Genomic DNA, 15,904 nt, shown 5'->3' on the forward strand with positions numbered 1-15,904 from the left:
TGTAAAAGAAATATTTCCCTGTCTACTATCTAAAATTATTTCCAGGCGCCTGGGTGGCCCAGTGGTTAAGCATCTGCCTTCAGCTCAGGTCATGATCCCAGGGTCCTGGGATCGAGTCCCGCATTGGGCTTCCTGCTCAGCAGGATGTCTGCTTCTCCCTGGGGCGCCTGGGAGGCTCAGTCGTTAAGCGTCTGCCTTCGGCTCAGGTCATGGTCCCAGGGTCCTGGGATCGAGCCCCGCATCGGGCTCCCTGCTCGGCAGGAAGCCTGCTTCTCCCTCTCCCACTCCCCCTGCTTGTGTTCCCTCTCTCACTATCTCTCTCTCTCTGTCAAATAAATAAATAAAATCTTAAAAAAAATACATAAAATTATTTCCTATACCACTACTGTTTGCCTCCCACTTTGGGAAATACTCATCTAGAATATAACAGTTTTTGGAAGAGATTTGCATGAAGAACTTTACAGCAACAAATCTACTACAATTTCAACTTAGCCAAAGATGAAGCATTTCTATGGTCTGTTTACAGTAACTTTAGAGATGAATGAAGTTTAACATATTCTAGAACAATGGAAAATATCTCACTGCCTACAGATCAAAACTTGTATGAAATAGGAGATTTATAAGCATTATTAGATCCTAACTTAAAAAAAAAAAAAAGCCACCTGAATTCTATCTTTAAAAGCTGCTCAGTTATCCTTTCAGTCTTAAATGATCACATCTGAGCATTCCAGTCTTGGGAGAACCAGAAGACATTGCTGTCCAGTTGGTCCCATCAAAGAGGCTGAGCTGGACAACATAACAAACACTATCCATCTTTCCAGCCCCCACCCCCAGTCCTCCACCTCCAAAAGCAGGAACAAGCTCAGCTGTGATCTATAATAATTCCATTAACCCTGCAATGAAGCATTAAATTAAACTGCCTAGCACAGATTCTTCTTTTGCTACAAGGGAAAATGTACCTTGTAAAGCCTGAATTTCATGCTAATAGATTAACTAACCAGCTACATGTTTACAGGAGAATACAAATAAGCAAAATAACTAGGCAAATTGTGAAATCTCCAGTGGGGTGTTACAACAACGGACTTTCTCCCTGATAATATTTCCTCTGAAGAGTTTAGTTATAGAGCGTTCCAGCCTTAGAAAGAGCAGTTCTCCGGGGCGCCTGGGTGTCTCAGGGCTTAAGTGTCTTTCTCTCAGGTCATGATCTCAGGGTTGTGAGATCGAGCCCCATGTTGGGCTCCACCCTGGGCGTGCAGCCTGCTTGAGATTCTCCCTCTCCCTCTGCCCCTCCCCACCCTCCCTCTCTAAAAAAAAATAAATAAATAAAAATAAATAAAAAATTAAAAAAGAGGGGCGCCTGGGTGGCTCAGACGATTAAGCGTCTGCCTTCGGCTCAGGTCATGATCCTCGGGTCCTGGGATCGAGCCCCGCATCGGGCTCCCTGCTCTGCGGGGAGCCTGCTTCTCCCTCTCCCTCTGCCTGCCGCTCCCCCTGCTTGTGCTCTCTCTCTCTCTGTCAAATAAAAAACAAAAAAATCTTAAAAAAAAATTTAAAAAGAGCAGTCTTAAAAAAAAGAAAGAGCAGTTCTTAAGTGGTTCACCTTTCTATGGAATTCTCAAACCAATACTTTTAAACAAATTAATTACAGGAAGAAAGCTGACTTGAGCTGACACTGTGGTGAAGAGCCTTTGTCACCTCCGGCATAAATCACCACCCTGGGCCCTGGGAGACTCTGAGAAGGGCAAATTCAAGTTCGTGGCAGAGCCTGGGCCAGCTTCCAGGTTTCTGACAACTAATTCGGTGTTCTCCACACCAGCACAGTCTTCTCAGTCTTCCCAGAGAAAAGATGAAGATTCCTCTTGAGCAAATTCCATTCCTGGGGGTAACTTCAGCGTGCCCTAGTCAGCGTGCCCTAGTTCTCTTAAGCCAGAGAACCACAGACATCACTTAGCTCTTTGTAAAAACTATATCCAGCTAAGAGAACAGCAAGAAGCTGGCTTTGTGCTGCAAATATGTGGCTTTCTGGCCCATGAGGATTAGCACCCCAAAAGGTATGGTGACTTCAAGCACACACATCTAAATTCCGTGTTCTGTCTCATCAACACACATGGGGAAAGAGGTCAAGTATACCAGCAAAATAATTCAACAGTCAGATCATTAAAGGGTATTGAAATCTAGAAATACAGCACATCAGAGCTGGAAGCGATCTGGGAAATCATATAGTCTGAACCCCTTCTTTAATAGATTGCTCAAGGCCATAGAATCCGTTTGTGCCAGAGTAAGGATTACCCAATAGCCCTCTAGACTGTAATGTTCTCTGAAGCTCTTTTCATCTCTGACGTGGGCTGTAATGAAGACCAGTCAAGTGCTGTCATGTCAGGTCCTCAGCATGTGCTGTATAAACTACATCCTTAAGCCTTGCTTCCCAGTGCCAGGCCACAGGAGACCCACAGTGAAGCCTGCTCAGCCAAGGCCAGGAGCACTCCCTTGGGCACCCAGGCCTTCTGTGCATCACCAGGGACTGTGTTCCCAAGTCCAGTACCTAGAAAGCTGGCTAACAGAGGAAGTAAAGCAGATCCCTGGGGCCCGGGGAATTGACAAAGATACAGGTAGCAACAGTCAAAACAACATCCCAAATTACGCAAGCCTGAATTCCCTCTATTCTTGCTGTCAGAAGCGCCACCCTAACCAGAAGCAGGACTCAAGAACCCTTTGGCAGCGCTCTCCTACCTGCTGAGCCAGCTCCTGACCCCAGGTGTGGCGTCAAGGCCTCTCACCCCCTGCGTGGGTCACGGCAGTGCCCGTCGTTCTCAGTATCATACCCTCACTTCTCAGGCCACTCTGAAATGAGTTCTGCACCTGGTCAGTCTCAAGTGGAGCAAACTTACCTGTCAGCATCGCCAAGGCCCAGGGAGGTATTTCTTTGCAGGGTCTCCCGCACCACAGCCATCCCATCGGGGAGCCGGTTCAGGCGACGAGTGTAGAGGCCAAGTCCACCATCGGTCATGTACCTTCAACAGGAGCAGAGGATGATGCAAAAATACGGTCAAGAGCAATTCATGTACAGTCTTGTTGTTCACATCTAGGAGCCCTGCATGGCCATCTCGTGCTCTAAGGGGGAAGGAACTGAGGCTTTCCCGACGCTCTGTCACTAATCACAGCCCAGGGATAACTCCGCTGTTAATTCAACCCAAAGGATCACCCACTTGCTAGCAAAAATAGAACTCGGCTTAATTAACCCAAACTCACAGGAATCTATGAAGCAGAAGGGAACTAGTGAATAACACTAACTGTCAGATGTATTCATGACATTCTTTTTAATTTGGCAATTATACAAGCAGGTGTTTTACCTAAGTAATGGGAGTGGAACTGACAATCATTAGCAAAGCATAGGCAAAAAAATATGACAGAACAGTGCAATGGAGAAAGTAGGCAAGCTTTTAAAAGAGGATGGAAAGGAAAGACAGAGGACAGATGAGCCACCTTTGTCATCACAGGCAAGTTGCTTCTCTGGGTCCTGGGTCTTTCATCTGAACTATGAGAATATCACAGCCTTCCTGCATCCTCAAGGCAGACATGAGAATTAGCCAGATAAGGCATATGAAGGTGCTCTGCAATTTGTGTAAGACCATATACACGGAAGACATTATTAGGGGTGTCATTATCTTGAAGTATCTACAATGGTGAATTTCACCTTTGATATCGATGCTTTAAGAGGGTTGTCACAAAACTCTCCAAACAACACTCACACTAATTTACTCTTCCAGATTTCTTGGTGAGTCCACAAAGCTATCTTCCAATGGAGTCGGTGTTATCAGGGGAGGGGGTACCCCTGGAGCTTCTTCTGTATAGATAGCCATCCGTTACCCAGACCAGTTCCTGAGAGCTTCGCCACCAGCAGGGGGTAGTTCAGGTACAAAGCAGCTTTACCTCATCTACCCTGCCTCCTTCCAAAATCCCATAAGGGAGACTGCTTGTGCCATCACCCCCATCTTCAGAGGAGGACAGGAAGGCAAGACAAAAGTTGGGCAGAGCAAGAAACCAAACTCGGTTCCCTTGAATTCTCACACGGGCTCCATCAGATAGACCTGCAAGGTGTCTGAAGATGCAGGTGTCTCACATTTCAAGTGAAATGACATTTATTTATTTATTTAAAAGATTTTATTTATTTATTTGACAGAGAGAGACACAGCGAGAGAGGGAACATAAGCAGGGGGAGCGGGAGAGGGAGAAGCAGGCCCCCCGCCGAGCAGGGAGCCTGATGCGGGGCTTGATCCCAGGACCCTGGGACCATAACCTGAGCTGAAGGCAGAAGCCCAATGACTGAGCCACCCAGGCACCCCTGAAATGACATTTATTAAGAAGACCCATGAGTGGTGATTTTCCTGAGACAGTCCGCTGAGCTACATCACACAAAATGTTTCACTGCATTTAGTATTTTAGCTTTAGAATATATGAAGTAGATTTTGAGGGTTGTCAATTCTGGACTTTCTTCTACTTCGAGTTTGGGTCCTTTCTGGGATATATTCTTAGAAAGATGGAATTACAGGATGCTGTGGAGGTTGCCCATGACCAGTACGTTTCAGTTAGGGGCAGAGAAGACAGTTCTCACTGGCGCATCTGGGGTAAGAAGAAGTTTCCATATGCGTCAAAAGAATTCTCCTTTAGGGCAGCTTCCAGGACACCACATCTAAACGGAACTTCTCTGATGTCCCCTCCCGCCCCTCATGACATTAATGATCAGAGGCAATGCAATGCCAACATGATGTAAAATCTGTTGGAGCAGTCAAACCAATTGGTTGTGGTTGTACCAACAAAATGACAACAGATGAGACTGAGTTTTTCACTCCACTGTGTCATATGAAAAACAAAGCAAAGGGGCGCCTGGGTGGCTCAGTCTTTAAGCACCTGCCTTCAGCTCAGGTTATGGTCCCAGGGTCCTGGGATCGAGCCCCGCATCGGGCTCCCTGCTCGGCGGGAAGCCTGCTTCTCCCTCTCCCACTCCCCTTGCTTGTGTTCCCCACTCTCTCTATGTCTCTATCTGTCAAATAAATAAATAAAATCATAAAAAAGAAAACAAACACTGTAAATATACTAAAAACCACTGCATTATATACTTTAAAAGGGTGAATTTTATGAATTGTATGTCAATAAAACAACAAAAAAGAGGGATTACAGCTACAGTTTAATAATTATTTGTGTAATTACTTTTTAGTGCTTATCTCCTACACTCTATGGTAAATTCCTTGAGGACAAGGGCTATTTGTACTTTGTTGAAATCTATATCCCATGTGCCTGACACATAGTAAGTGCTCATGACAAATTGTTTGTGTTGCATGAAGACCAAAGACACAGGCATAGAATGGGGTTTAGCAAAAACTTTTGGGGAGGACACCGATTACAGGTTTGCTTTCCTCTTTTTATTTTTTAAAGATTTTATTTTTTTAAGTAATCTCTACATCCAACCTGGGGGTCAAACTCACAACCCAAGATAAAGAGTTGCATGTTCTACCGAACGAGCCAGCCAGGTGCCCCTTCCTCTTTTTTTTTTTTTAAATCAATTCTTTTTTTCTTTTGAAAGTTTATTTACTTATTTATTTATTTGGTAATCTCTACCCCCAGTGTGGGGCTTGAACTCACAACCCTGAGATCAAGAGTTGCAGGCGCCACTGACTGAGCCAGCCAGGCGCCCCACGTTTTCCGTCCCCTTAATTGCCGGCAAACGTGACACCTAAGATATATGGAAAGGCAAACTGAACTGTTTATCTGCCGGTCTACCCACCCATCTGTCCACCCAACCAGCCACCCATTTGGTGTAACCCAGGTTCCAGTGGTGGGCTCCGTGTACGTATCCTACAGCCAGCACGAGGAGAAAAAAGCACCCACCTAGATCAAAATGCAGTGACTTCGCCAGAGGCTGGAGTTTCTAGCTCAAATGTCCTTTCAAGGAGAATTCAGGGGAAGCTCTTCAAAACTCAATCTGCTGCACCATTAAGCAAGGTAGTTAATTGTGATTTTAGCAAAGCCCACCCAGCTATATACACGAAAACTTTTCAACTGCGGGGATCTTGTCAAAGGACAAACAAACTCATTTTCACATTCATTTCCCTGCTGGATTTTTATAGCTGGTGAAACAACACTCACAGTTGGGCAATTACACGCACCCAGGCTTGTAGACAAGGCCCCCAGGTACACAGCGTCCACCTTCTGCAGAGGCGCGGGGCAGGGCCTGGTCCACAGACGAATGCTGAGACGCGCTGCAGCCCCCAACCCACTAACACCCGAGCACAACGTGGTTCTGTCAAAAATGAAAACCCACACCAGTGGGAGGGCCCTGGAGAGATGGGACTGCATGTGTTACCTCGGCCTATCGACTGCTACGGAGAATTCTGATTTCGTTCAGGCCGAGAGGAAAGGCAAGATAAATCAGATCCTCTGCCTTTGCAAATGGCACAGAGAACTAAAGAGCCTGGGAGTTGAATGCAACTAATCTGTGACCCAGCTTTGCTGCAAATCTATTTCATTTTTTTAAAAAATATTTTATTTGAGAGAGAGAGAGAAACAGCATGAGAGGGAAGAAGGTCAGAGGGTGAAGCAGTCTTCCTGCTGAGCAAGGAGCCCAACGTGGGGCTCGATCCCAGGACCCTGGGATCATGACCTGAGCCAAAGGCAGACACCTAACAACTGAGCCCCCCATTCACTGTGTGTGAAAGGGGTGAGGTAAGGAGGGTAAGGGATTGGGGGTGGGGTGGGGAGAAATGGTGAGGAAATGGGGAATTTACATCTTTTCCCAGACATTTGCAAAAACACATATCCGATCATATATAGTTTTTATAACATTCTTAAAAATAAGTTCTATTTTATGTCCTCTCACTAGGAGACAGCTGTCACTACAACCAGGCTCACACTCAACAATCTAATGTAAAATATTTATTTTTAAATTATTACCCACTGATTCCAACAGCCTCATTTACAAAACGCTCCCTATATGTTTTTAAATAACTCTTCTACTCTCAATGAAAAATAAAATTTTGGTTTGACCCAGATTTGTGTAGGAACTAGCTACTGAATATATTAATATAGACTGCCTTCATCAAGTTAATCCCTTAAGAAAGCTAATTTACAGGTGAAGCAGTCACTGGTGCGTCCACCTGAATCAGCGGCCCTTGTCCAGCAGGGCTGAGAAGGCTTGTGTTCTGGATGGTGGGGGTGGGGGCAGGGGAGCCATGGCCATGCCCCATCTTTGGGAGCTTTAGCAAGGCTCACACAGGGTCAGCTTGAGGTCACAAGAAAGGAAGCAGCAGATCCAGGGACTGGATCCTCTAGCACCAACACTGTAGGGTTCCTTCTCCTTGGGGAAATAAATAACTAGTGCTGGAGCCTAATGATGTGCCAGTAACATCCTAATGTTTGCTTGGTGGGGTCCTGACTAAGCCACCAAGCCGCTCAACAATTTCCACATTACCATCTCAAGTTCTGCAGTGATGGGTGCAGGGGCCCTGCCTCCGCCTTCCACAGCCTCCCTGGAGGCCCCCCAATGGAGCCTGGGCTAACGACACAAGGTGTGTGTGTGTGTGTGGAGGGGGTGCGTTTCTTTTCAAGGCTGGGGCACCACGGGCTGGCCCACGAGCATAAGAGTTAGCATCAGGGCTCTCTTGTCAGAAAGACCTGAATTCAAATGTCTCCTCTGCCCCTTGCCGGCTCAGGGACCTTGGGTGCATCATTATTAATAAGAACTAATGGTTATGGAGGCTACCTGGGTACTGTGCTAAGTGCTACCCATAAGTCATGACACCGTACCTTCAAGGCTCTCATCAAGTGTATTATCTGTTTTTCAGATGAGGACAATGAAATTGTGGTCAGGATCACAGTGCAGGTAGGTGGGTTCAAACCCCAGCTTTGTGTCACACTTTTTGGTGTAATTCCTTTGAGTTTCATTTCCTCAGCTACAGGGTGGGCAAAACTACAGGTTAACCTCACAGGGCTGCAGTGGGCACGGCCGTATACAAAGCCCAGGGCCTGGGAGCACTTCAAACGTGTTAGCTGCTGTGACCATCAGCAGCGACTGCCCATATCACAGAGCAGTGACTGTGCGTCCCCTCCTCACTTTTTAATCGCACAACTAGTAGGTACCAGGCTCTGTACTAGGCTGGGGTTACAGGGGTGGAAAGACCTAGTTCCTGCCCTGGTGAAGCTCAAAATCTACAGGGGACTCCGACATTGAACAGATAATTCCACTACGACATGAAGAGCGTGAGTATTGCAGATGGATGTAGGACAGGCTCAGAGCACCCTGGGGGAGAGTCATAGAGGAGCTATGTAAGCTGGCCTTTAAAGGGTGCATAGGAGTTTGCCAGCCACAGGAGAAGGATCCGTCTAGGCACATGGGTATCACGTACAAACACAGGGAGAAATGGAGAGGAAGGTTCAGTTAGGAGGATGGGAAGTAGATCACTGTGGCTAGAGCATCAGGAATAGACAGGAGCAAGGTGGCACGGGGACCGGGGCTCACTCGGGGAGCCAGGTGGGTTGAGACCTCTGACTTTGAGCCAAGGAAGCTAGCTACAAAGGTACTAAGCAAATGACTAACAGGCTCTGGTTTCTGTGTCAAAGAGAACACTGACATTTCAAGACTTCTATCATTTAATACTCCAGTTGGGGTGAGCATTTTTTCATCAGAAATTCCTTCTACGGACTTTTCAAAATGCACCACTTGTCTGAATCCTCTCTGTGTCGTCTCAGACCTTTGGGGGAATGACCAGACTTGTAGGGTAGACTCACCATCCCTCAGGCCAGGAGAGATCTCTGAACACCACATGCCTATTATGAAGAACTTCCTAGACAAAATAGGTGCATTCTGTGTAACTGACACTAGCTATGAAAAAGCTTTGGAATCTAATAGGACCTGTTAGAACAAATACACCAGATTTTGAATCCAACGTTTTGCCAATAGATCTCTTCTTTAAACGTAATGAGACAACAATGTGAAACAAGTGAAACTGGCTTTGTGAATCACCTTCAGAAGGAGGGGAAGGTGGCTCCTCGTGCCCAGAGTTCACAGTCCAACGTAGCTTGTGTTAGTAACACAAACTGACTTCCACTAATCGCAAAAGAAATCACCTTCTTTTAAGGACTGGGGGAGCGGGGAGTGGATGGGAAGGGAAGAAATACATACTGACCTCATCAGTCTCCGTGCATGTCTAATAGAGCATGGCATGAAAAGACAAAACAGAACAACAACAGAAACACTCAAATGCAAGAAATGAAAGTAGTACAAAACGGGGGGTGGGGGGTGGGAATCAAGCCTAGGTGATTCTTTTTTCTTCAAAGCCATGTCAACCTGTCTATATGTTTTGGATAAACTTTTGATTTAAATGTGAAGATAGCAAAGAAAATGGAATACAAGAAAAAAAAATATATATACACACACACATACATGTATAATTCCTTGCCAATAGCAATATAACTAGATGAGCATATATGTCAACACATACTTTGTTGCATACGGTTAAAGGAAAATGCTGTGGGCTGATGAAAAGTACCTGCAGATGAGCATCTCCTCAGTGTCCAGGACCCCAACAACGTATGTTTTCCCCAGCACCCCTCTGCCTCACAGCAATGCTGTACAGCATGTACTCTCTAGGTTTATTAGCATGTAAATTGAGTTTCTGGACAAACCTGTACAAGAGGATGCCTTTAGTTTAGGGCCTCTTAGAAGTCAGATGAATGAACTTCACTGGGTCACAGAAGGACAAACCGACAAGCCAGTCTAACAAAGCTGCCTACACCCTTTTGAAGAAAGCTGATTTCTAGGACCCAAAAGAAGCTGTTCCATTTGACTTAAGGGAAGAAGGGAAAACATTTGCATGCAAAAACAGGATGCGGGGGAGGGGAGTGGGTTTAAATTTTCAGGGCTAATTTTAAAACTGTAGTATTAAAATTTATTTATTTATTTATTTATTTTTATTTATTTTTTTTTAAAAGATTTTATTTATTTATTTGACAGACAGAGACACAGCAAGAGAGGGAATACAAGCAGGGGGAGTGGGAGAGGGAGAAGCAGGCTTCCCGCCGAGCAGGGAGCCCGATGCGGGGCTCGATCCCAGGACCCTGGGATCATGACCTGAGCCGAAGGCAGGCACTTAATGACTGAGCCACCCAGGTGCCCCTGTAGTATTAAAATTTAAGCAAAGACTTAAGATTCTACTAAGAAAACATTTGGAAACCACTCTGTCCTCAAAGTTTTTAGGCACCAAAGCTGAGGCAAATGTGGTATATTTCATGTACCCACCACCACCCTACTCACACCCTCCACCCCAATGACAACTACAGAGACACATCACCGAGTGACTCTAATACCCTCCTCATGGCATATCTTTAATATTTTATTATTCTTTTATTTTTTAAAGATTTAAAAATGTTTAAGTCATCTCTATACCCAACATGGGGCTTGAACTTACAACCCTGAGATCAAGGGTCGCACGCTCTCCTGACCGAGTCAGCTAGGCGCCCCTATCTTTAATATTTTAAAATCAAATAAAGGTGAACTCTAATCAAAGCACATGGTGCAGCTTCTTCTCTATTATGGGTCATCTCAAACTACCACACAAGGAAACAAGGCCAACAGCCACCTTTGGAGAAAGTCTAAGGTTTGCATGTCTTTCTCAGTTAGGGTTCTCTGCAACAACAGGACTTTATAATTAATCTGGGCTAGACAACACAAGTAATCCAGAAGCATTTCTTTGGCTTTCATGGCTTTTGGGGAACTCCTCCAATGACTCTGCTGGCAAAGACAAAGGGGAGATGTGGACCCAGAAAATCCAAGCCATTTCCTACCTTTCTACTTGATGCAGAGTTGGGGTACCTTTTAGCACCATTCCCCACGGGAATGTGTTGTACGCCTGCTGGCTCTTCAAGACATCACCAAGATGGTACATCCGTCTTTTTAGGAGGATGTGGGAGTTCACTTCTCATCTCCAGCAAAATCTTGCCTTATTCATTCAAGCCTGGTGCAGCCACCGGAGGCCGTACCATGAGCCACCTTGGCTCAGAGCACAGAACACGGCCATGAGCCGCCAACTGGGAATCCCCACAGCTCAACGGGCGCTAGCCCCTTCCCTGGCTTGTCTGCATTTCACTTCCATTGCACCGAGTCCTGGCTGTAAGGCGAGCCAGATGACTGGGCAGACCCGGCTGATCCTGATACTCTGATCCTTGCTGCGGCAGGAAGTCAAGCTTGCTGCAGAAGTAAACCGGGCTCCGGAGGCCTGGAGTCTGCTCTGGCTAGCCTAGTCACCAGAGCATGCCTCTCTGGGGAGCACTATGAAGACGTTGCTAAGCTAGTCAGACAGGAGCTCAGCTTCAGCAGGCCACGGGGACAGAGGAAGGAGCAGGAAAAGGCAGGCCTGAGTAAAGGAGGAGACAAAGGGTCCCAGGGGTCCCCTTTAAGCCTCACCAGAGGAAATGGGTACCACAGATTTTATTTCCTAAAGCTAGGTGCTGCAAAGCTGCTGGAAGAGAACAGAAGGCACAGTGGGGAGGTTCCTGCAACAAAACTCAACACACGCCTCGAGACCCCACTTGCCACTCATAATAGGGGCCATGGACCAGCAGCTTCACCGTCACCTGGCAACTTTTAAGAACTGCAGTATCCCAGACCTCCTGAATCAGACTCCCCAGGTTCAGTAAGACCCTCAGGTGGTTCTACTGCACATTACAGAATGGGAAGCACTGGTCTCAGGCAGCGGTCTCTGCAGTGAGGAACATGAGATGACCGACCCATAGGAGCAAAAACTAAGGTGCTTCTATTTGTATGTGTTTCTTATCATGTCCCTTTTAATTCCTATGTTTTGTGCAGGTTTTATACTGTATGCAATATTTCAGTGACGCGAACATACATTTTAAAAACAAACACAATAGATAATGGAGGAACAAGCTCTTTTTTTTACACAATCAAAAACAGGTTCGAGACCACGATCCAAAGCAGAAATTCCTAAATCTTACGTTATGGACCCCAATCTTACATATGTGTAAAATGTGCACCCACTCGAGTCAGCTCAAAGGCCCCTGCCAGGCCCCATGTGAGCAGTCCCTCTGACTTAGCGCAGAAGGGGATCCTGGCTGAATCAGTCCCTTTAGCACATTCTGCAAGTTTTCACATAGCAAGACTTCTGCTGTGTTTGCTATCAACTGACTCAGCAGGGGCACGTGGCATGGCTCTAACTCACACGTCACCCTGAATTTTAGCACACGGACTTGAGCTCACCACTGCCGTGGGTTTGTGCTTGCTCTCACCAAACTCCTAGCAGGAGTGATTCATTAAGTGGGAAAATGCTTGCAGGGTGAAAAACATGCTGCCAAGATCCTTGTGTCTTCTGCAAAATGCAGTGTGAATATTCACAGGTTCCACAAAATTCATCTAGCACGAATTTCCAGAGTATTTTGGTTTAGCTTACCTAGGATGCTGACACGTATAAACTCCATAAACATTTTAAAGTAAAAAAATCCATAATTTGCTAATAAAATACATTCGATCCCACAGAGCCAGGGATTGTAACAGTGGATTTGTCACCCCTATTTAAGTAAATACACATATGTAAAATTTTCACTATAATCCCTAACGATGCTTGTTTAAAATGGGAGTTGGCAGGGCATCTTTCTGAAGAAAGGCTGCACACTTTGGAAATCTGACAGTCCCCTGTGTCTGGAATCTGGTCTGGCCTGAATTATCTTTATTGTGGTGCAACTGTCAGTGTGGGATTGCAGCAAGTATTTCTAGCACTGGCAGGAAGCTTTTTGTCCACCTACTGAAAGATGAAACACACTCTCACACACAGGAGACAGTCCTCTAGACAAAGCCCCTTTAAGCTCTTTCTTGGAACGAAACAGATGGTGAGAGGAGACTGACTTATATCCAGGAATTCTCCAACCTTAAAATACACCTGAATCATCTGGGGACCTTAAGACAATGCAGATTCCAAGGCCCCAGCTTCACAGATGCAGGACGTCATTCGTGGGACCCAAACCTTGCATTTTAAAATAGACTTTTTTTTTTTTTAAGATTTTATTTATTTATGTGACAGAGAGAGACACAGCGAGAGAGGGAACACAGGCAGGGGGAGTGGGAGAGGGAGAAGCAGGCTTCCCGCCGAGCGGGGAGACCGATGCAGGGCTCTATCCCAGGACCCTGGGATCATGACCTGAGCTGAAGGCAGACGCTTAACGACTGAGCCACCCAGGCGCCCCAAGACTTTTTTTTTTAAAGAACATTTTGCGGTTCACAGAGACCTTGCACAGAAAGCAGAGTTCCCACAAACCCCCTTTCCTCTGCTACCACTTTCCCTATTATTAACACTTTATATTAGTGTGGTCCACTTGTTATAACTGATACACCAATACTGATGGATTATTATTAACCAAACTCCAGAGTTTGCATTAGGGCCCACTCTGTGTTGCATAGTTCTATAGGCTTTGACAAACACATATCATGTATCCTCCATTATGGTATCATACAAGAATAGTGTTACTGCCCCCCAGTGTCCCGTGTTCCCCTATTCATCCCTTCCCCCGAACCTGCATTTTTAACAGATATGTAAGTAATTCTCCTGCAGGTAGTCAGGGTCAGACAGTGAGAAATGCTGCCTTAAACCTTGAGGCTTGGACGGAGGGAACTGTGAGCTAGACGGGCCTCAGTTTCCCTAAGAGTTAAAGAGTCACTGCAATGTGACTACAGTATAATCGTAATTTACATTTCAAATCCTCCTAATAACTAGTCGGACCCTCAATATTAAGGGGACAGTGTCCATGTTAACAGTACCTGGTCCCTGATGGCCACTCCATGTCAGATCAAAGCTTGATAAGAGTTGTTAGAACTCCAAGCCTCTACTGAAGTACCAATTAACTCCTGGCCTTGGACTTACAGGTTGCGTCACTGTGTAACTGTGGAAGCCCAGGCTGGGAGGGGACGTGAGAGGACAGTACCAGGCATGCTGAATACAGGGGATCATGGGCAATATGTGGGTTATGGGAGGTGCCATAATCCCATGCCCCTACCCTGCAAAGCCTTCTGCTTTGCCTAAAGAATCCTTCCCCCCAGGCACTTCTTATACATGGAGGCATGCCTGCGAATCCTTTGGACACTGCTATATTTTATCATTCTTACGATTTTTTTTCTTTTTTTTTAAAGATTTTATTTATTTATTTGACAGAGAGAGACACAGCGAGAGAGGGAATACAAGCAGGGGGAATGGGAGAGGGAGAAGCAGGCTTCCCGTGGGGCAGGGAGCCCGATGCGGGGCTTGATCCCAGGACCCTGGGATCACGACCTGAGCCAAAGGCAGACGCTTAACAACTGAGCCACCCAGGTGCCCCTCTTTTTTCTTTTTTAAAGATGTATTTGAGAGAGAGAGAGAGAGAGAGAGAGCGCGTGCTTGCACATGAGCAGGGGGTGGGGCAGAGGGAGAGAATCTCAAGCAGACTCCCGGCTGAGTGTGGAGCCCAACGTGGGGCTCGATCTCACGACCCTGAGATCATGACCTGAGCCGAAATTAAGAGTCGGACACTTATCTGACTGAGCCACCCAGGCGCCCCATCATCCTTGTGATTTCTGATATGACTCCCCAACCCCGAAGTGCTCTACGATGCAAGTTCACTTTTCACATTAAGTCAGAGGAATTTATGTTGGCATTCGGGATTGTGTGATCCCTTCTGAAGATGACTAGAACCTCAGGGCGGAATCAGACATCCAGTGTCTCCTTCTCTTCTGGTTTCACGAGACAGCCCCAGATCATAACCACAGTCATTACCAGACCAGGGAGAGGCCAGCTGGCGCTTTGGTTCAGGTCTGCGCAAGTTTTGCCGTTTTATCTAGCCTGCAGCTGAAAGCAATGTCAGGGTGCCCTGAGAATAGACGGAGGAAGAAAGTAACCAACTTGTCAGTGGGAGACAGACCCCTTCTGCAGATGGAGGCATGAAGCAGGCCTGGGGAACGCCACCCAACATCCTCAAACAACTTGGTTTCTGGCAGCAGCTGGGGGCTGCAGGAAGCATTGCACCCAAGTCCTGTGCAGGCTGTTGGTCTAGAGATGGCCCCCATTTTGCGGTGTTGGCCTGTGTGAGACACATTTAGGCAGCCCCCACTGCAAGGCAGGCCCTGGCCTGGGTGCTAGGGATGGGAGAATCAGACTTGGTCCTTGGCCCTGACGGGCTGAGTGCAGACATGCGGATGTTTGCATGGGGTTCAGCAAAGGCCTGAGCAGCGAGAGGGGCCAAAAAGACTTCTGAGAGTAAGCACTATGCAAGGGGCATCCCGATGGATGAGGTGTTTGCCAGGCAGCCTGGAGTAGGGGCACGGAAATTAGATCATGCATAGAGATACACATGTGCAAATACAAAGGATCGAAAAATGTACAGTGAATCCATTGTGTGGCCTCAGATGGTAAAGTTCTACCAGGTAGCATTTTCATTAAAAAAAAAAATCATTATTCTGGGGGCACCTGGGTGGCTCAGTCCGTTCAGCGTCCGACTATTGATTTCAGCTTAGGTCATGCTTCAGGGTCCTGAGATCCCTCCAGTCAGTGTGGAGCCTACTTAAGATTCTCCCTCTTCCTCTCTCTCTTCCCTCTCCCTCTCCCTCTGCCCCTCCCCGCTCCTCTCTCTCTCTCCCCCTCTAAAAAAAGAAATCATTATTCTGGGCATTCATTCTAGATGGGATTCAGTAAATGTATTCCAATTCAAAGAAACAGATCTGCAGGGCCTCTGGCTTCAAGGGTAGGGATTAAGCCAAAACTGGGTCACCACAGGATGCTCAAATTACCTGCCACTAAATCCAGCAAGACCAGGAGACACAACAGCTGACACACAGATGCCTGGCCCCGTTCACTTTTCCATGTGTTCATGTGCACCA

General features: G+C 46.5%; 1 protein-coding gene across 6 annotated transcripts in view; it reads right to left on the minus strand.

Moving 5' to 3' along the window:
• NAV2 (neuron navigator 2) overlaps positions 1-15,904 on the minus strand; it is a 708,473-nt gene that overhangs the window by 120,908 nt on the left and 571,661 nt on the right. For all 6 annotated transcript variants that reach the window (XR_014138638.1, XM_081798468.1, XM_081798466.1 and 3 more), the window contains one exon: positions 2,889-3,011. Coding sequence is in view for 5 of the 6 variants with exons in the window: in XM_081798468.1 (XP_081654594.1) it covers positions 2,889-3,011 (123 nt within the window). In the remaining variant the exon portion in view is untranslated. The remainder of the gene's footprint in view (positions 1-2,888; positions 3,012-15,904) is intronic.

This window comes from Leptonychotes weddellii, chromosome 11, assembly GCF_054177405.1.
Source record: "Leptonychotes weddellii isolate Sample4059 chromosome 11, ASM5417740v2, whole genome shotgun sequence".
In the NCBI taxonomy this organism is placed as follows: domain Eukaryota; kingdom Metazoa; phylum Chordata; class Mammalia; order Carnivora; family Phocidae; genus Leptonychotes; species Leptonychotes weddellii.